This window comes from Motacilla alba, chromosome 1 (genome assembly GCF_015832195.1).
Source record: "Motacilla alba alba isolate MOTALB_02 chromosome 1, Motacilla_alba_V1.0_pri, whole genome shotgun sequence".
Lineage (NCBI taxonomy): Eukaryota > Metazoa > Chordata > Aves > Passeriformes > Motacillidae > Motacilla > Motacilla alba.
Window position 1 is genome coordinate 21,499,218 of NC_052016.1, and position 21,672 is coordinate 21,520,889.

General features: G+C 34.5%; 1 protein-coding gene across 2 annotated transcripts in view; it reads left to right on the forward strand.

Moving 5' to 3' along the window:
• Positions 1–21,672, forward strand: part of NCAM2 (neural cell adhesion molecule 2) — a 276,541-nt gene that overhangs the window by 221,193 nt on the left and 33,676 nt on the right. For both annotated transcript variants that reach the window (XM_038156028.1, XM_038156020.1), the window contains exons 13-15: positions 8,049–8,168; positions 10,176–10,297; positions 18,298–18,478. In XM_038156028.1, the coding sequence (XP_038011956.1) occupies positions 8,049–8,168; positions 10,176–10,297; positions 18,298–18,478 (423 nt within the window). The remainder of the gene's footprint in view (positions 1–8,048; positions 8,169–10,175; positions 10,298–18,297; positions 18,479–21,672) is intronic.

Sequence of the window (21,672 nt, forward strand, 5' to 3'; positions counted from 1 at the left end):
CTTCATTCTGCTGTCTTTCTGTGTTCATATTGCCAATATAATTTTGGTGTATTCAATGGCCTCGTGTTTTTTCTTACAGGATAATTTTAAAACTAGTCTCTACAGAAAGTAAATTTGATTAATGAAAATGTTTAACTTAATCAGGTTTTATATCTAGCAGTATAATTTGTAGTACTAAAATTGCAGCAATTATAGTGACATAAATATTTAACAATGAACCCTGCTGAGAACATAAGTCATATGTTAGAAAGCATTTGAACAATACTTTCTTTTCACATCATGAAGGGAATATCTGGTAGAAGTCCAAATCCCCATTGATTTCACTGCATTCATTTATTGTTTCATTAGCTTTTTAGTATAGTCCTTTTCAAGTGTCTGGCTGCTTCTCCAAGCAAGAATTGTACAGTAGTTTTATAGCAGAGGGCAAAATGTTCCAAGAACCAAGATAGTATTCCCTTTTAATTTATAGAATCAGAATATTTGGTTGGCAGGAATATCTGGTATTTTTCTGGTCCAACCTCCTGCTTGAATCAAGACTAGTAACAGTCTTAGATCAGATCAGATGTGGTTTTGGTCTAAGTCAGTCTAAAGTCCCAGGGATGGAGATTACTCACCCTGTTGCCTTGGAATAACCTGTTTCAGTGCTTCATGTCTCCTCCCAGTGTATCAATATTTCTAATACCAGGTCTGAACATGCCAAAAAAAAAAAAAAAAAAAGAATGTACTAAAATTCACCAGATTCCATGAGATCCAGAATTTGCATTGATCAAATTAATGCTTCTAAATGCTGTGATAGGAAACTGCTAACCATCATTGAACCTTACTGCAACACTACAAAACACTGGCAATGCGCTCCATACACACAGAAAAAAAAAATTAAAATATTTCTTAAAAACTTGTTCCAAAACACTTATTAAATAAATAAAATTAAGGGCTAATGACTACTGGGAGGAGACCTGAAACTTTAAAAGAGATAATTCAAAGAGCATTTGTTTTTGAAATGTTTTTGAATTGTGTGATTTTGAAGCTGAGTATGTATTTCCATTTTTAGCTGTTGCGTTCTGTAAAGATTTTTTTCATTCAGGATGCCTTTGTTAAGTTTAAAAAGATCTTCTTTCAGGGAATATCAGTTGTTTTAAGCACTCTGTATCCAGAACATTAGTGGTACTTATGAAGTTTTTAATCGCCCATTATTTATTTCTCCTCTCCTTTTCCACTTCCATTTCCTTCTCTCTTTTCCCTTTCCTATTCTTTGACTTCCATTTCCCTTTTCTTTAATATCCACAGGTGCTTTTTATGGAAGTTGATTGCATTTTTAAAGATTTGGTATTAGGTAGCTGGCTTGGCCATCATAAAGGTAGTCAAAGAAATATATAAATAAAAACTTGGAGAAAGAGGTGTTAAAGTGTGTGTGTTTGAAATATAAATTCCATTGTGGTGGTGATGGGAAACAGAATCTGTCAAAGCTAGATCCTGGTTGCACATGACTGCTGATGGGATGCTAATCAGTAATCAGTACAAGTGGCAGGATTTTTTAATGAAATATTTGATTTTATTGTCAAATCAGTATAACAGAATAATTTGAAGAAGATATCAAGATAATATGGTTTATTTTATCATTTGAAGAACAAATATTTTTTGTAAACATATAGTCTAAAAATAATACATACATTAATTTTTTTTAATTACTGCATAGGTGATTTATTTTGTATGCAATTCCTGCAAGTGTATTTCTGTTCTGAATAAAGCTGTGGAAGGTTTACTGATATGATGATCAAGCTCAATAGATTGCTTTTGTTCCAGGAATGTTTTCTTTTTTTTCTATGTGTGCTCTGCTGTTATTCTGATTAAAACCAAGCTGAAGTAAGGGTGTTTTTTAAATAAATGAACTTCTAAAAAAAAATCTATTCATTTTTATACCTGAAGTTTGTTAAATGAAGAGCCCCATCTTCTGGATTCATGATGATTCAATATATTATAAATTATTTTGTCAATGCACAAATTTGCTCTTTTTTAGGCACTTTAGTTTACACTCCTGCTTGCTTTATTTTCATTAATTTATACTACTGTGCATTCTGTAACTAGGATTTTTCCATGGATTACTTAATCTTTTCTGACTAGTTTTTTTTTTCAGTAGAAATAGGTATCAAAGAAAATCCCTGGATAGGGATGCTACTTTTGGTTCAGTTTGCATAGTGATATCTCAACATCCAGCCCAGTATAATTAAAAATTAAATACATGGAAGAAAGAAGCTTAACATGGTAATTGTGTTTTAATGTGTTATATATTAATATTAATAAAATATTAAAGCTATTTTTTGCGAAATGCATTTTTAATGTCAGCTACTGAAAAGTGTTTTGTAAAGAAATTACTCATGTTAGTGAACATTAGATTATATTAATTATACCTGATCTACTACACTGTGTATCTTTATTCATGGGTTTTTATTTGTATTCACAGTTAAATAAATGGCTAATACTTTTATTCCAAAATAATATAACAATTATACATTATAGTGCAAAGAAAGATGGAAATTCCGGGAACAGAACCATTTTATCTGATTATTATAATGGTGACATTTGTTTCTGCTGTTTAAGAGAATTACTGAAAGTTAGATATTGTCACCAGTTTATGCCAATGATTTCACTGACAGAATTATTTGCTATCATTATCTTTATTTCATAGAATGTGCAACTTGAAATATTTTCATTATTAAAGTTCATTTATTTGTGTTAGCTGAATTCTGACAGTTATAGCCAGATGCTTGAATGAGTATTTATGAAATTAATTGTTATTTGTGCAAGGCAGACAGATGGAACTGAGACAGCCTGGCTGTTTCTGCATATGAATTAACATTTTGTCTATTGTGTAGCAAAATCCTTTTTTTATTTTTTCCCCTGTATTTCTCCCCCGCAGCAATTTCTAACTTCATTCTGTCAATATTTCTGTGGGCTAACTGTGAGTCTCAGCTAGAAAAAAAGAGGTTATATACTCTTCCTCCTACTGTGCAAACACATAGAATAAACAAAACACTTGTTGCTCATCCCAGGCAGACATATTTTGGGCAAAGTTCCTCATATTCTGTGACATCTACAAGAGTCTCAGACATTTGTACAGAACCTTATTACTTTATCACCTTAAGTTGGTCACTGCTGTCTTCCCATGACTTTTTCTCCTGCCTTTAAAAGAACATGAATCATCATCACCAAGAGAAACCTGTTTAAGCTTCATAAAAATGCTATTCATTTTTTTTTCCTCTGAAAGAGATTCAGGTATTTCCAGGGGACTCAGTTTTTCCTTGAGAGCAGTAAAATAATGAGTAATAGGTGCAGCAAAGTGCTGCTAAATGAAAACACTCCACTTATTAGCATGCACACTAGTTAGGCTGCATACATCTTCTGCAGTAATATAGATTCAGATTAAAGGGAGAGACATAAGAAAAAAAACCCCAAACCATCCTCAAATTTGTAATGCTTCTTTGACAGAAATTTCACTCTGCCACCACAACCTCACAAATATAGGAGTGAATATGTTGTTGCAGCAACAATGCCTCAGCTACTTTGTTTCAAATAAATTTATATCCTTCAGTTAGATCTGACATCCTCAAGGGATTGAATTTGGAACTGGAATAACATTGTTCTATGCAGCAGATACCTCTCCAACGAGAGCAATGTAACAATGTGGTATTTCTGTTAATTAACCTCATATGAGATCCACTTTGGGATTAATGTAGAGGAACTGTACTGCTAGTTCCCCTCACCTTCTTTTCCTTGGTGATGGTTTATGTAATATATCACCATTTTTAGAAGGTTTCTGGGGAGATTACTTCAGTGAAAAGTCAATTTAATATGCCAGACATTTTTCCTCTCATTCTGCTGTAATAAAGTAACATAAACAACCCACCCTGGACCAGAGAAGCAGCTGGGGAATTTTGTTTTGGTTTTACTGACCTGGATTTATGATACAATTTATTTCACAACAAATCTTGTGTTAGATGTTGCTTTCCCATGGTTCATTTTGACAGCAGTTAAAATTCTGAGACAATAAAAGGAAGTTTTCTAGATTAAATGCTTGCAAGCTGTATTTTAAATTGTATGAAGTTCTGCATCTTTTTCTATCTAACATATTTGTGTGGGGTTTTTTCTGTATTGAGTTATTTTTTTCAGTTTATTAGATTTGCTTACAAATTGCAAAAATCTGTATAATAGAAAGAAGGACTTTAAAGGCTTTTATTGTTGCTTAAACTTTAGGATTAACCTATTATCACATAATAGGTTAAACTTAATTTTTTATTCAGTAAGGTTTAATTCCTTTCTATTGCTGTGTTTCTTTTTAACTTCTGGTTGACAAAATTTAAAAAAACCCAACCAAACTAGCAACAGTATTTGTGGCATATCTTGTCAAAAAATATTAATAGTGTTGTATGAAAGCTTTAATATAGCATACTAAACCACAACCAATACACCTGGTAACTTCTTGTGTCATATTGTCCTCCAAGGCTATCTTAGACTTAAAGCCTCACTTATACATGGATAACACTAAGCTCTGAGCTTTTGTGCATCATGTTAATTTATTAATTAACTAACTTAAATTAGATAATTTATTTAATTTGGAGAGTTCACAAGAGACCGTTCTGCTTTTCTGTCTGTGGAGTATTTCTTCCAAATCTACTCCTCAATCTAACCAGTCACTATGTGAATTATCACAGCAAAATCAATACACAAAATTGAATTATCCAGCTAAAGCTCACAGATACTGTGATTAGAAAGACAATACTGATAAACAGCTAGAAGAAACTTGAAAATTTCCAATGATATTCTGAAAGAAAGGGATTTCACTTTCAGTATATCTGGAACTTTATATCCATCAATAAATATGCCAATGTCATAATGTAAACATATGGTATGCAGTGGACTGGTTCTTTTCCCATTTATGCACTGAATGTGAAAGAACTAAAAAAATATCCATTGTGCCCAGGGCTATTTTCCTGTGAGAAAAATTTATTTGTATATGGAAAGATGAATAAGCTGATTTTATACTTAAATAACAGAAACAGACATTGTTTCTGTTAAAAAAACCAAAAAACCAACAATCACAAAAAAACCTTAAATAATTTATGAAATATTTTCTTCCAGTCTCAACTCCTAGCAAGCAGTGAAATTTTCATTTCTCTTAGATTACTATTCAGTCCGGCACTTTTGTTACACTCTGTATGACAACTTCTTAATCTGAATTACTCCAAGTATTCTTTTACAGCTGGAGTATGTATTCTAATCCAGAATGGTTCTTTGTTTTCAGAAGGCCATAGTTATTATTTTTCTGATATATATAATATATACACCTCACACTGTCACTGATACTAAGTGGGTCCAGTTTTTGAGGACATATTGCACTAACAGATATGTCTGGGTTAATTCCACAAATGTAATTGCAAAAGTCATTGTTTCTAGATACATAGTGCTGTGCAGGGGGTACTTTAGAATAAGTATACCCTGATTCTTTAAATGCTGCATATATAAGTAATTTTATTCATCTCTATAGGTCCCAGGGGTGTTTGTAACATCGGATCCTTTGGTTTCATGTAGCTAACACATTTGCATTTTTTTAAATGTAGACTCGTAATTGTGCTTTTATGTTGTTTAAATTTTAAAAACATTTACAGTAGCACTAATATTTGCTATGCCCTAAGGTTTCTTTTCAGCGAAATTATTCATCCTTGAAAAGTAATCATGGCTGAAAGGCAAGTCAAATACTGCTACGGCTTAGTTAAGTTTTAAATTTCATCTTAACAGAAGTCAGTGTTATATCTCCTAATTCTATTCTTATTCTCATGATGATACATTATTTTTTCATGACATGATTATACTTCAGAGTTCAGTATTTTTAAATCTCATAAAATGATAAAGCTAAAACATGCTGGAAGACATACAATTCTACTGTTCTGTTTACAAGAAAACAGTTATGTTTCAATGGCAAATTCATGCAAAATGGCCATAATAGAGTGTGAAATGTAGAAGCTACTGTTTTTCAAAATTCATTAAATCCCTTTAGTTTCATATTTAATGGGAACTCTGTTGGACTCCTGTAGAAACTAAAGAAATAGAAATTCTAGTAAATATGCACTGAAAAGAATAACAAGCAGTATGGACAGAAATAATTATGCTTTCATTGGATATATAACTTGAAGGCCTAAAGCAACTAAAAAAATGCTTCTTTATAATGGAAAAAATTAGGCTCCCTAGGGGCTGTGAAAGATATTACGAGCTCTTTTTGAAGATATTGTATTTCTACAACCACTTGCCAAGTGCAAGGGAAAAAGACCTCCCTGATCCTGCTGGCCACACTATCCCTGATACAGGCCAGGATGCCATTGGCCTTCTTGGCCACCAGGGCACATTGCTGGCTCATGTTCAGTTGGCTATCGAGCAGTACCCCCCCGTCCTTTTCTACCTGGGCACTGTCCAGCCACACCGTCCCCAGCCTATAATGTTGCAGGGGGTTATTGTGATCAAAATGCAGGACTCAGCACTTGGACTTATTAAACTTCATCTTATTGGACTCTGCCCATCCATTCAACTGTTCCAAGTCTCTCTGCAGAGCCTTCCTACTCTCCAACAGATGGACACATGCTTCCAGCTTAGTGTCATCTGCAAATTTACTAATGAAACTCAATCCCCTTATCCATGTCACCAATGAAGATATAGAACAGAACAGGCCCAGCACAGACTCCTGAGGGACACCACTGGTGATTGGCCCCCAGCTGGATGCAGCACTGCTCACCACCACTCTCTGGGCCTGGCCATCCAGTCAGTTCCTAACCCAGCAAAGAGTGCTCCTGTCCAAGCCATGGGCTGCCAGCTTTTCCAGGAGTGTGCTATGGGAGGCAGTATCAAAGGCCTTGCTGAAGTCCAAATAGACATGATCCACAGCCTTTTCTGCATCCACCCAGTGGTCACCTGGTCATAAAAGGAGTTCATCAAAAGTTGTTCCCGCTGCTGTTCAGGGAGTGGAGTGCTTCCCTGAGCACAGGGTCCTTCCCATGGGAGACAGTTTTCCATGAACTACACCAAACTGAGTTCATCCCATGGACAAGAGTTCTCCATTAACTTCTCCAGCATGGGTCACTCTGTCACTCTTTCCCAGGATCAATTCTTCAATTGATTGACAGACTGATTCAGCGTGGTTCTCCCACAGGGTCACAAATCCTACCAAACCTGCTCCAGCATGGGCTCCTGGAGTGGGTGTGCAGGTCCTTGCCAAGAGCCTATTCCAGCACTGGCTTCCCATGGGGTCAAAGCCTTCTCTCAGCATCCGTCTGCTCTGGTGTACACCTCTTCCATGGGCTGCAGGTGGAACTCTGCATCCCCAAGATGCCCCATGGGCTGTAGGGGCACAGCTGCATCTCCATGGGCTGCACCATGGGCTGCAGGGGGATCTCTGGAGCTCTGAAGCAACTCTTGCCCCTCCTTCTGCACTGACCTGGGCATCTGCAGGGCTGTTCCTCTCACATCCTCATCCTGCTCTTCTCTGGCCACAGATACATCTGCACAATAACTTTTTTCCTTCTTAAATATGTTATCACAGGAGGCTACTGTCACTGATGGGCTCAGACCTGGCCAGCAGTGGGTCCAACCTGGAGCCAGCTGGGATTGGCTCTGTCAGACATGGGAAAAGCTTCAGGCACCTTCTCAGAGAAGCCACCCCTGTAGCAGCCTCACTACCAAAACCTGGCTGTGCAAACCCAATACACTGTGCTCACAATCTGAACATAAGATACTGCTCCCCATCGAGGTCCTTAATTGTTGCCTAACACTGACTTCACTGTTCCTTCAGAAGCATAATTTGCTCAGTCACAACAATGATTTTACACAGATAAAAGAGGGACTATTAGCATTTAAGAAAAAGGTGATGTACTGTGGTAAAACCAATGTACTGTCAGAATATGAGACTCAATATTTACAACTGAAGAAAGCAAATTATGAATGTGTCTTTTCTTTTTATAAATTTATTGCTTCATCAAATTTTATTCATTTCTTTTTTCCTTTAGCTATGGTTGTTCTGAGCAATTTGGAACCAAATACAACCTATGAAATCAAAGTAGCTGCCGTAAATGGAAAAGGGCAAGGAGAGTATAGCAAAATTGAGATCTTTCAGACCCTACCTGTCCGTGAGTAATACTTGTGCTGTTAAATGAAAATTATTATTATTAGAATATCTCTAGATTTGAATTATGAACCACTGTAGATTATGTTTCAGGTTTATAATCCACTCCCCAGTGTATTATATCAGTTTTTACATTGTTTCTCAGAAATCATGTTTTGTTATTCCACCCTTTCAAGATGTATGAGTGTACATATATTGGAGAATTTATCCCATTATCTTACATTTTTGAGATTCAGAAAAACCTTTTTTGATATAATGGAGCACAAACCATGAGAGATATTAGAATAAATAGGGAATTTTTCTCATTATTAACACTCAGGGTATTATCCACATCTAAGAGAAGTGAATTGGCCATTTCTGGAGACATTTCTTTGCCAAATTATGGTGCTATTGTTCTGCAATTATCAAGCCTCAAAGAGAAATCTTAAGCTATGGAAGAAATGATGAGAATACATTGTTTTAACTATGACTACATGCAAATGAGAAGTTCTGTGAAACCAATTTAGTATTTGTAGTAACTATAGGCCAGAGGTTCAGATTAAAATATTAGGGGAAATGAAAAATATTTTTCTCAAATTATCTTTCAATAGAAACAACAGTAGATAAATTAAATACATTGAGAGAAGAAAAGCAAAGGAACGACCAGATGGCAGTGTACAGTAATCAAACAGATGTGCTGAAATACATCACCAGCTACTGCCAGACCAGTCTGTCATAAATCTGTTGCAATGGAACTGTTTCCTGAATGGGGCATTACTCAGTGTAGCTAATACTGACTCTAAGGGAATGAACAATTAATGTAACTACAAAGAACACAAAATATTTCTGTGATATTATATCATATTATATTAGATTGCATTACATTATATTTATTATTATATTATATTATATTATATTATATTATATTATATTATATTATATCATATCATATTACATTACATTGCGTTATACATTTCTTCTGTCCCCAAAACAGTAACTTGTCAGCTTTCAAATTTCTTTTTCATCGAAGCATATACATATTCTTAATATATTCCAGGACAGATAAAATAATTTCTTATTACTCCTATCAGTATACTTGATGGAAGAATGACAGAAACTGAAAGACAGTTTATTTTATATATATATATATATATAAATGTTATCTGATAGAAATCTAGATAAGATTTATGTTGTGTAAGTTTATCCATACTTTAATAAGTACTAAACACAGTACAATTATTTCTAAACAAACAGTATCTCTCTGAGTAAATGCACGTTTTTTAGATATTTTGAAGATAAGACACTTCAGTATATGTTCATTTAGCATCTCTTTTTAAAAATTTAATAGGCATTGCGTATAGAAAAGACAATCTGTGAATTTTTGACTATGAAAGGGTCTGAAAGTGGCCATTTATCTTTGATTGCATGTTTAGGGATACCTTTATCTTCTCATTATAACTAAGACATTTGATTTTAGATTTGAAAATATTATTTTTTACATTTATTCTTGATTTTGACTTCTCTAAGAAGTTGTTATTCTTATATGACTTTTACTCTAATTTGACTTGGTACATTTATTGGAGAGTAAATTTACTTTAAATTTAAAAAATGTATTGCAATTTAGAAATCTCACATAGGATTAAAGGTTATGCTTAAGTTACGGATGCTTACTTGTAAGAGAGTGTCTTTTAAACTTCAGTGTGAGTAGCAGGTTACCAGGCTTGCTGAATTGATGACTAAATTATTTTGGAAGGAAATTCCGTTTAAAAGGGTTGGAAGTCATAAGGTCTCAAAGAAATGAATATTTCTTTCATACTTCACATAATTTTATTTCCTTGTATGAGTAATCTACATTAGAACATATTTCAAGCACATAATTTAACATTCTTATAAGGCTGTTTTGTAGTGCCTAGAATGGTCATATTGATTTTAAGATTTTGATTAATATTATTAAGGACAAGTTCCTAGCTGTAATTTAAGAGTTATCTCACTGCTGATTTATTATTATTATTGTGTTTGTTTCCTTATTTAGGGGAGCCAAGCCCCCCTTCAATTCATGGACAGCCAGAGAGTGGCAAGAGTTTTAAACTTAGCATAACTAAACAAGATGATGGAGGAGCCCCCATACTGGAATATATTGTCAAATATAGAAGTGTAAGTATTTCAGTTAATCACAATAAGTGAATTATGCTTGTTAATATCTGATTTTAATACAGAGAAAATTGTTGATAATATTTTAAATTTACCAAAGTGGTTTGCATTGCAGAAAATAATAATTAAAAAAAAATATATGTATGTTGTTTTCTTTTGGAACTAAGTTGCAGCTGCCAGCATATAAAATAAAAATTGAAAAAAAAAAAACAAAAAGCAATCAGCTATTCATACTGAAAATTCATGTTATCAAGAAAACTATATTCTTTTTCAGTTGTATAGTAAAAGTGGGACATTCATGTTCAGCTCTTAAAAGCACAGTAAATTAGCAAACATTAAAATTACACACTTAAAGGTTGTTCGAACAGCAAATTTTTCATCTATTATAAATGCATCTGTATTGATAGAAAGCTATATTGGAGTGCTCCATATTAATTGTAAATGACATTAATTAGCTGATCATGTTTCATATCTCTTATCTACCTGAATTCCAAGTTTCATCTTACTAAAGCCATTGGCACATTTTTGGGAATTTTGTGGGTTTCAGGGCACATGTCTGTTCTTCAACGGCCATTGGGCAGAGTTTTTTTGCATTCTGCCTTCTAGAAAGCTCTGCTTTGGTGTTCTCTCATCAAATCTGGCAAGTTTAGAGAACAGGCTTTTCTGCAGTATATGATGTATTTTTAAAAAATTGTGGGGGCTTTTTATTATTATTAATAATGTAGCTAAAATACATTTCTTGATGCACTGTGTTTAGAAATGATTGGATCGAAGAAGTAGCTGCACATCTGGCAAAAGTGATGTGTTTCATTCTAGTGTAAATTTTCAAAAAATTTCCTTGTGTAGTACTTTTATTGAGTAGACCCATTTTACTGGGGTGTTACGGCAGAATTTAATGTCCATGTAGAGTCTAAAAAATTGATATTTAGGCATGTTAAATGGAAGGTAGTGAGGACTGTATTTATTCACAGAAAGAAGCAATTTTTTGAGAAAGTGACTATAAAACCTTTTGGAATATTACCAAAAGGAAAATACAGTTTCTTAACCTTTGATAGGTTTTTGTCACATTCCTCGTGTTTACTATAATGTAACTTTTTGGTTATAGTCTAGGGATTATCTGAATGCTAAACCTGGTATGTAATATTATTCTTCTATGCTAAATATAACCAAAGAAGATTAGTAGCTCCAAATTAATTGAGAATTATTTGGTAGCACTCTTAAGAGTGCTCTGGGGGGATGACCAGAGGTTAATCTGCTATCGCTGATCCCTAAATCTAAATTGACCTTCTTAAATGACTTTCCATCCAGTGAATACAGTTGACATAAAAGAAAAGTAATAGCAGAGAAGACGAGAGTAATAAAATATGCAATACAAGATAAAAATGGAGTTTTGCAGGATTGAACTTCCTAGTTAGAGTACAATGCCTTTAAGTATTTACCACTGAGTACAAAATAAAGAGTTTGGATATAATGCATTCATGCAGCATATGGAATTTAATCTGTTTTTAATGATTAAAATAAGATCAATTCTTTAGGTTCCATCCCAAAAAAATTTTGGAAATCTAATTTTGATCTTTTGTTCTTGCTAAGGTACGATGTTATAGTAGAAAAGATTACTTTTCCTGTGAGGTGTTAGAAGGTAAATGTGCAGTTTAAGCAGTAACTGGAAACTTAAAAGGTTGAAGATAGCTTTTCATTGGACCTCGAACTCCTTGAACTTCCAATTGAAAAAGCAATTTGACTAAGTTAAAGGCCTTTCTACAACAAAAGAAGCAGAATATTTTTTTGTGTTTTAATCAGCAAGAATGAATCCTACTTAAAATTCATAATTATCTGTTGACTGCTTCTCTTCCATCTTCCCTATTGCTTGTGTTTAATTAGCTTTCCTATAACTCTTGCCAGCCTCATTATTAGCACCTGGACCAATGTATTTTCTTGCATGTTTGAAGAGCATGTTTGGTAACAGCACATACATCAATGGCTTTTCCTTCAAAAAGTTAATTCAGTCATGTGTAAGTTTTATACAGTTTTTGGTTTTTTTGTTTTTTTTTTTTAACTGGAGGAAAGACAGACTTTAAGATATTCAAGCAATATTACAGATGGGTTGAGGGCAATCAGTAAGTTTTTTTTCTGGAAATCATGTATTTCATTCTGTTGAATATTCCTTTCCTAGCATCAGTTTCTTCATATTATGGGCAGGAATTACTGACTACAATCAGACTACAGCAGGTTGGCATTTTCTTCTGTATTCCAGAGTATTAGGTACTGTGCAATTTTTATTGCAGCCTCATTTTTTTTCATGCTGTTGCTCTAAGAAAGTTGAGACAGACTGACAAAGCTTCACTGATGGAGTCTGAGGCTGATGGCAGACATTGACTTCTTCCTAAAGTTACCTTAGGAAAGAATGGGAAGGGAGAGAGTAAAACAAGGGAAAATTGTTCCCTGACAACCACCTGGAAAGAGCAGTGATAGGAATTCTCTAGGGAAGCATCCTGTCTGGTGTCAGAGATGACCAGCCAACTACACTTCTCATAGGAACTCTTTAGTATTTTTTCATGGGGGCCAACTCAAACCTCCCTTTGGTTCTTCTGCTTATGGTGCTTCCAAAGTTGGTTGGGACACACATGGTGACGTGCTGGTGTTTCACATCAGATGTGAAGCTTTATCCAGGTAAATTATGGAAATGTCTACTCTATTGGCCGTTACTTGATGGGGCATTTACCAAGTACCAGAGTAATAAATTAAAATCAAGAGGGGACTGTTGATGAGATGAGCAGGGCCAGGAGGAAGGAGCATTTGGAACACAGGGGAGAGGCTGTCAAAGCAGCTCAGGGCAAGCAGGTGGCCAGGACAGAAAGACAAGAGAAAGGCAGGCTACAAAGCAGCCTTTGGAAAGTGTTGACCCTGCTTAAGCTTACTTCATAATGCTTAAAAAGAAAGATCTGAATAGGTATCTTAACATTTCTATACTGCCAGGTCACAGAATGCCAACAGTAAGCTACAAAAAAAAAAAAAAAAAAAAAAAAGTGTGGTGAGGGGAAGAGGGTTGTTTTTGTTTTTCCCTGGCAGCAAAATTTTAGTGAACATTTGGAATTAGAACAGAATAATAAAAATAAATCTCTTTTATGATTATGAATCTTTTGATAGAAACAAGAAAAATTTACTAAAGTGACTAAAGTGGTTTTTACAGGCCTAAAACTTGTTCACCTCTTTTTGACCTGTTGAAGCGATACGCGGAATAAACTCCACAACCAGATATAGTTATGAAGTGGGTATGTATGTCAGTGCCCGGCACAAGCAAGATAGCTCTCGTGAAAATTTATGCCCCGAGCTTCAGTCTGTCCCACATCTTTATTCACAAAGGTATTCCATATGCAATACATTGCACAACTTTTCCATGCATATTCAACCCCTGGCCCCACCTGTTCTCGTCTCATATGGTAATCAGATCCACGCCCTTCTGGGCATGCGCTGTTTGCTGCGGTGGTCACACAGGGGTCTCTGGTGGTCTCTGAGGCTGAAGATTGTGATCTTCCTCATGACTGAACTTTTGAACTTTTCTCCTTTGTGCATGCGCTTTTGGTCCCTTGGTGCTTATCTGAGTACATCTGTCAGTCTTGATAAGCTTGGAGACAGAGGAGTTCCTTTATCTGGGCTTTTTGTATCTCGGTCTTCTCTGGTGTTGTTCTTTATGCAAGAAACATCAGAAATTTGCATTTTCCTATGTCCTTTGTACCATGGCAGAGGTTTCTTAAGTAAAAAGGTTAAAATTCAACACATAGTTCTACAGGCTATACTTTAAATGATTAATTCATATTACTAATTCAAGTGAACTCCAAAAATCTCTATTTCACTGTGACAGGGTTACTGTTAATGCTCTCAGTTTTGGCAGATAAGAGTTTGATGGTTTACGTGCTTTGCTCTGAAGCACATTCTCTCTTATTTGACTGTGTTGATTTGGGACATGTTAATTTTGTTCCTTTATGGTGGGTTCTACAAAAAACTTCGTAGATATAGAATATTTTAAAAGAGATCATTTCTCATTTACTTCCAGTCTGAGATACTTACCAAGAAGCGGGTAAATACTTTTGCATCTCTAGGTTCAAGTCTACCTGCCGGATCCTCTGACTTTCTGTGTAGTTTAACACCATGTACATTTCCTGCTGTTTTGTGCTTGGTTCAGTATTTGCCCCTGAACTTTATTACTCATATTACCAGACCTAGAAATCCCCAACCTGATGTAATCAATTCTTGTGAAATCTCTGCTTTAAATGATCAGATTTTTTTCTGTGAGGATTTCTTGATATTTTTTCCTGCCAACTTTCAAGACAGTGTGGTGTCTCCTGTCCATTTTTTCATCACAGGGACCACCATAATAGATCTGTTTGAGCTGTGCTTTCAGCTCAACAGTTTAGAGAGGATGGAGAATAAGGAAAGAGCTGAAGGGGGTTAATCACTTTTTCTCACTTTTTATGAGATCTCAGAGAATGTGATTTAGGATACAATGTAGAATGACCATTAAAGAGAGAGATGGTATTTGCCAGACTAATAAACTGCTGCCTAAACAATGAATTGGCTTTACTTCCATTGTTGTCAGGTGTGCCCTCAGTTTTGAAAAGCAGTCAAGGCATGGTAGACTGGAGTTTTACACTTCTTTGTTTAGTTTTTGGTTGTTTTTGTGGGTTTATTTTTTTCAGGGCAGGTGTGTTTGTTTTTGTTTTTGTTTTTGTCAGGGTATTTAGATGGTTAGGTTACAGCTGTCTTAACATAGCTCTTAGACTCTTCTTAAATAAATTTGGCTGATTCTTATACTATGAAAAAAAAATGGAACCAAAACTACATAAAGCCAATATATACATATTTAAGGAGGATTTTGAGGATTTTGTAGTTAATTTTGTTTTGTGTTAATATAAGGCTGAAGAGTAATGGAAGTGGGCAGTGAAATCTCCAGAACTGCCAGTCACTAACTAGGTTATCAGTGGCCTTTTGTAAAGGAGTATTTCTGCACATTATGAAACAAAACAGGATGTAAATAAAGGATTAATTAAATATCTGAGGTTGCAGATCGCATCACAGTTTCTGTAAATGTAGATTTGTTGCTTGATATTTATGATTATTGAAGACATTTATATTACTTCACTGCCCAAACTAGACTTCTGTTTGTAATTTAAAGTTTCATTCCTTTTGTTGTAGAACACTGTGCATATGTAGAGCTTCCTATAAATTTTAAGTATTAGTAACTGAACAACCTAATAAGGTAGAAAGTGACCTTTTATGGTTCTCTCTTCTGCTCCTTAAACTACAGTTGAAAGGGTTCTATATTAAGCAGAAGATTTACCTGGCAGACCCATGATTTGTGTTCTCATCCTTCTTTTTTCATTTCTACACTTGTAGTAAATCAAACGTGGACACGTTACTGAGCTCTGCTTAGGGGAAGTACTAGAAAATGCAATATAGCTGAAGTAACAGCTATAATGGAGGTCATATAAGTTATTTTCCTTTTTTTGTTTGGTTTTTTGGGTTTGTTTGGTTTGGTTTGGTTTGGTTTTATTTTTTGGTTTTGTTTTTTGGGGGTTTTGTTTGTTTGTTTGTTTGTTTGTTTGTTTTATTTCCATCTTTAAGAAGCCATAAGCAGACAGTACTCTGGAAGATTTAATCTCTGTCTTTAGAACACACCTTGCTCTCCAGACACTTTATTCCTCTTCCTCCCAACTCGTGTTTGTCACTATTTTCTCTCTTCGCACTCAGGTCTTGGACTTTGTTTCATTTATCTCAATTCACCCATTTGGTTTCAGTTTCAACTAAATTATGGTATCTCTGGCATAGCAGTATGTAGGTATCTTGTGGCGTTTCAGCTCATTCATTGTTTTTCACCTGACCAAATTGTGGAACACCTGCCTTTTCGCTTGCTCTTCTGTCTGCAGAAGTGCAGCTTCATTCTATTCATCACATAGATTTTTTAACTTTTTTTTCAAAATATAATCATATCTGTTTTAAATACTGTCTTTTTCTGCAGCAACTGTATTAGCCTGAGTCTTTAGTTTCCAACTTAGTATATTTTTTTGTCTTTCTATGTTTATGAAACCCTTTGGAATTCCCTAGTATATTCACATGGCATCAGTGCACAATACTGAGATTATGTAGGGAACTTCTGATTCATGTTGATATTCTTTGAAATCTAGCTGTATTTTTTCTAACTCCTCCCATACCTCACCAATTTCAACAGGCATTAAAATACAGTGCTAAATAACATTGCTATTCCTGATATCACTAAGGAGCATTTTCATACGCATGTTGCAATCAGTATTAGCTCCTTCTATTACAGCAGTGCTGTGCAAAAACATATCTTATAAAAGGAGTTTAGTATAGTGACAATGTGAGTGGATTCACTCAGGTGATTGCAGTAGAAAGTATCCATCAGGATATGGGAAAATATCCTTTACAAGAAATACTGCTTTCACTGGAAATACTACTTGTATGATGAGCAAGCTGATTTTACTCCAGTGTATGTAGTTATTTTCATGATTTGTAACTGACCTATCATTCTGGTATTTTTCATTAGTCTATCACTGCACCAAGTAGGAATTTCTACCTGGATGAAAATATTCCTGAAAACAGGTTTTGTTGGATTTTAATCATTCTCAGAACTATCATGTGACAATATCAATGCTAGTGCAGACAAAACAAGAAAGTCTATGAAAAGGGGAAGTCAGTATGGAAAACTTTTCAGCCTCAGACCTCATAACAAATAAATTATTGCAGCAGTGCACACAAGGGAATTTTAGTGTGCCCTTTATTTTCTGAAGACTGGAGACAAATAAAAAGTAAGTCATTGAGAACATGATTGGTTCCTGAACTCTCTGAATTAGTTGCTATTTTCTCTGAAACCTGTATCAGTGAGGAGCAAGATGCTTCAGCAAAGAGCCTAAATATAGGCTGCTGAGTAGTGTGCAGCTAAGAATTTATACCTACAGATATTATAATTTTGTTTGGCTTTAAATTTTCCCATATGGTTAATACCCACTGATTGGGTCTGTGTTGCTGTAGGGGTTGAATGACCAGGATCTGTCTCTCAAGAGATATCTGAGCCATGCTATTGTACCTCAGTGTCTTGTAAGGGTAGGATTGCATGGATTCTTGCTGACTTTTATTGGTTGTCCTTTGAACAAGATGACGTTTTTGTTTGACAATATAAATTGTTTTATCCTTCTACCTATTAATAATTGTGTAATTTCTATTTGCATTAAAAAAAGCATTATGCAGTCAAAATAGTGATTGCAAAGGTAAGAAATCCAGATTTCTGAAATGCCAAAATTAAGTTTGCAATCTAAGTGCTCATTTGTTCTCTATGTATAGATATCTTAATTACCTGAACTATGAGAAATTATGAGAACCCATTTTTGTGTAGAACACCATCCTAAAGATTTGCATGTATCTTCTCAGAGGTGTAGATGTAGTACTTCATATTTTCTCAATGATGTTTATATTCTTGCATACAACCTGGTTTGCAAAAAATCTTTCCATATTGCTACAATTAGTGTATATTTTGTTAAATAACTAGTGTGTGATATAAGCACAGCTGGACTCATGAACACTTCAAGAATGGGTTTAATGGCAAGTGTGTTTGAATGAATATTGATCAAAATGCAATTGAAATATCTGTATAAAATAAACTTCTTACATAATTTATTTTTAGTATTTTATTATATAAGTGATTAGCCTGAGGTTCTATGAAATAAAACCCAGTATTTGAGCAAAGAATAAAATGAAACCAAAAAGTTTAAAATGATTGACCACAAAATTCTCCAAATCTACATTGTGAAAACATGATAATGAGTAGTCAAAATTACAAGAAGTCTAAATACTCAGAACTCCAAAATGAGATTAGTGTTCATAACCCCTGTAAAGGCAGCTCCATATCTTTTTGCATCATGTGCATACTGACTTTAGAAAAATAATACAAGAATTTAGGAGAATTGAAACAAATATTTTCATCTTTACAGAAAGATAAGGAAGATCAGTGGCTAGAGAAAAAGGTACAGGGTAGTAGAGACCACATCATCTTAGAGCATCTTCAATGGACCATGGGTTACGAAGTACAAATTACAGCTGCCAACAGACTGGGTTATTCTGAACCAACATTGTATGAATTCAGCATGCCACCAAAGCCCAACATTATTACAGGTAAGTTAATTTCATCATGTTTTCTCTCTAATAATTATTTCCAACTCATTGTACACTGTGTATAGTTGAGCATAACATAACTGCAGTCCTGGACTGGAAAAACGTGAGACCCCAGATTTTATTATCAGCAAAAAATTGATTCAGGACCCTTAAATGGGACCCTGTCTCCCACTTTTCTCCTTAAGTAATTTTTAAGTATAGAAGAAACATTGATTCTTCAACCCTGTTGATGGCGCTCAAGAAGAAATACCATATTTAAGATACACCTGCTTTTCAAGTTGCCTTGTACTGTCTGTTGTCTGGTTAAGCCAGTTCTTTTCTAGAATTCTTGATTTAATTCCCATCTCTACATGTGCTTTGAGCTACACATGTAATAAAGACATTTATTTTAGTGTCTGATGAGGTTAAGACTTCAAATAGTCTTCTTTAGAGACTGTCTGAATTATTCACCCTAACATAGTGACCAAACAGTCTTCTATGAGGCTGATTTACAACATTTGAAATCTATAGAAACTTTGTTCATATTTTTAAGTCTGTAAATAAGAAGGTTTGAAATTCCATTTAAGAAAAACTGCATTCAGCTAAGAGTGAGTGTATGAGTTTTAATGCTTCACAATATAAGGAGTTTTTTTGATGCAAAAATGAAAAATTATGTAGTTAACAATAAACCTAAAATAAGATATTTTCTGGAGTACTATAGGTAATTTAAATTTTTATAAAGAAAATGCTATGAGGAAAAGATTTCAAACTTTTAATTAAAATTATGAGCTACATCTTTAATAATTATTTCCAAATTAGATCCTTGTAATCATTACCACTTGAAAAATCAAGTTCTAAATCCTCTAACATAGTATTTTCTGACTGCCATTTTTCAAATTGTTAGTGTATTAGAATCAACAATGAACTTGCCAAATAAATACAATGGCAAATATAAAATGTAAACAATATTCATGTATTTCAATTGGAACACCTGACTAGCATTGATAGAGTGCCAATGAGCTGGAATGAGTCATGAAAATTTTGAAATAACTGGCTATTTTTTTTCTTGTTTATTGTAAGTTTTCTTCCAATATATTTTCAGGAAATTTATCTCAAGATCTCTGCAACGTTTGAATATTCCTTAGTTAATTTTTTTTTTTTAATATTGGAAGCATCCTTATCTTTATTTATTGTAAAAAAACCCCACAATTGTAATTCATTTGTAGACTCAGATCCAGTTCTAGTACCAATATTTGTTTATGCACTTGAATTGAAGTAAAGTTGATTTGCATCTTGATTGAAATTCAGGGTCTCAATAGGTTCTGTGAACTTGTTTTTAAACAGGCGGGGCTTTGTGATTGCCTCATTCAGAAATAAAATTTCCCATGATTGAAAAAGAAAGAGGGAAAAATATGTAGGGAAACTCATTGTCCTGAGGAAATAAAGATATCTGTCAAATAGAAAAATAAATAAAAACTTACTTAGGGAAGGGGGATAAGCCACTTTTCAATTTTGCATATGGGAAACAAAAATATTGCTTCTTTTGCACCATATTCTAACTTTAGCCTGTTATTATTATGTAAACTATTCCATACTATTGCCATAGCTGCTGTAGCAGGGAAACTTAATTCTCCTCAGTAAATGATAACATAGGTGGTCTCTAGACATTCAAGTAAAAAGTAGCTTAGTTAATTTAATTTCAGAAGAAAGATAGAACATTTCTCTCTAAAAAGAGTTTTATAGGTCCTTAGGGGCTTTGTCCTTTCAGTGCTCTCCCATAACCTCTAAGTGGTTGTAAGAAGTCTGTTACACTATTTAACTTCAAGTCTTCTTTATATGAATCATTACTGCAATTATGATCATGGAACTAATTAGTTTCCTTGACAACTGTTTTTTCAAAGCCTGAAAAAAAGTGTGAAATTCCCATCATAAGAACATTCTGTAGGCAATTTTTTAAAGTTTGTCAAAAGACATTTAGAATCAGTGGAACATTAGTCTTCATATTCATGAGTCAGCATGATTATCTTGTTTTGAAATTACATAATATGATAACTACAATATAATATTATTTACCTATATACATAAAGCTGCAAAAATATGAATGCAATCTATTAAATCATTATAGAGTTTATGAATAAAATACTTGAGTTTGAGCAGAAATAGTCTTCCTGATGTCAGTTTACTCTGATGATGCACTATTTGTTTGAGGCTTTGGTATTAACTGCTAGGTGTCTACAGATAAATTTTAAGCAGGACATTGGCAGCAAGAATGAAACTGGGTAGACTTTTGAATAAAATCTTCATCATTTGTCCTGTGCTCTTTCAGTAGCTATAGTAACCAAGGTTTCCTTTCATATTATTAATGTAATTATTAGAAAAGCCTCTAAGACTCCTGAAGGTGTTCATCTGTATTTGTCCAAATTTGTGGCACTTCAGCTGAACTGACTGTTTATGTCTGGTCCTGAATTTAAAGAGAAATAAATCTGCAGACCCTATGTATGCAATCTCATGAATATTCCTTATCCCCAGTGTATCTTATTGGTTAACTACATAAAGCATAATACCCTGGTGAAGTGTATGGAAGCTAATGCAATAAATCAGGGAGATTGAAGCAAGACTGAAGGGAGATGGAAGCAAGGACATGTCTGTCCTTCAGTGGGTGCTCAGTAGGGAAATAGGAGTAGTCACAAGAACTAAAACCTTGCTTCTAAATTCTGCAGAAGGAGCTTGTTTGTGCTTTCAAAAGCCATTGAATATCAGGCAGAAGTAGTAATCCCTGAGGACAGGAACTGGAAGCCAAAACTTTACTTATGTGAATATACAACTCCTGTGGGCACTGAATCCACAGCTTCTGCTTCTTCGGGAAGTGTGCAAGTACCAGCTCCTGGCTGCAAGTCAAATCCCATGATAGCACAATATGATGATCTTCCAGTAATAGACTTAGGTCTGGGAAGGAGCTTGAGGCTGCAAATTGCTCCCTGGCATGAGGGAGGTGCATAAATGAGACAGACTTTCCTTTAAATTTTCATTTGGTTGGCCTCAGCAGCCTCCAAATGTAGATCTATTTATTTCATAATGTATATTCCTAGGCCTGTAACACGGTATCCATTTACTGAGCCACTCACATTTTTGATTAGTTCCTTACAATTTGTAATCCTGTTAATGAAAGTTTCCTGGTTTTCTAAACAGTTCATCAATGCAAACTTGCATGGAAA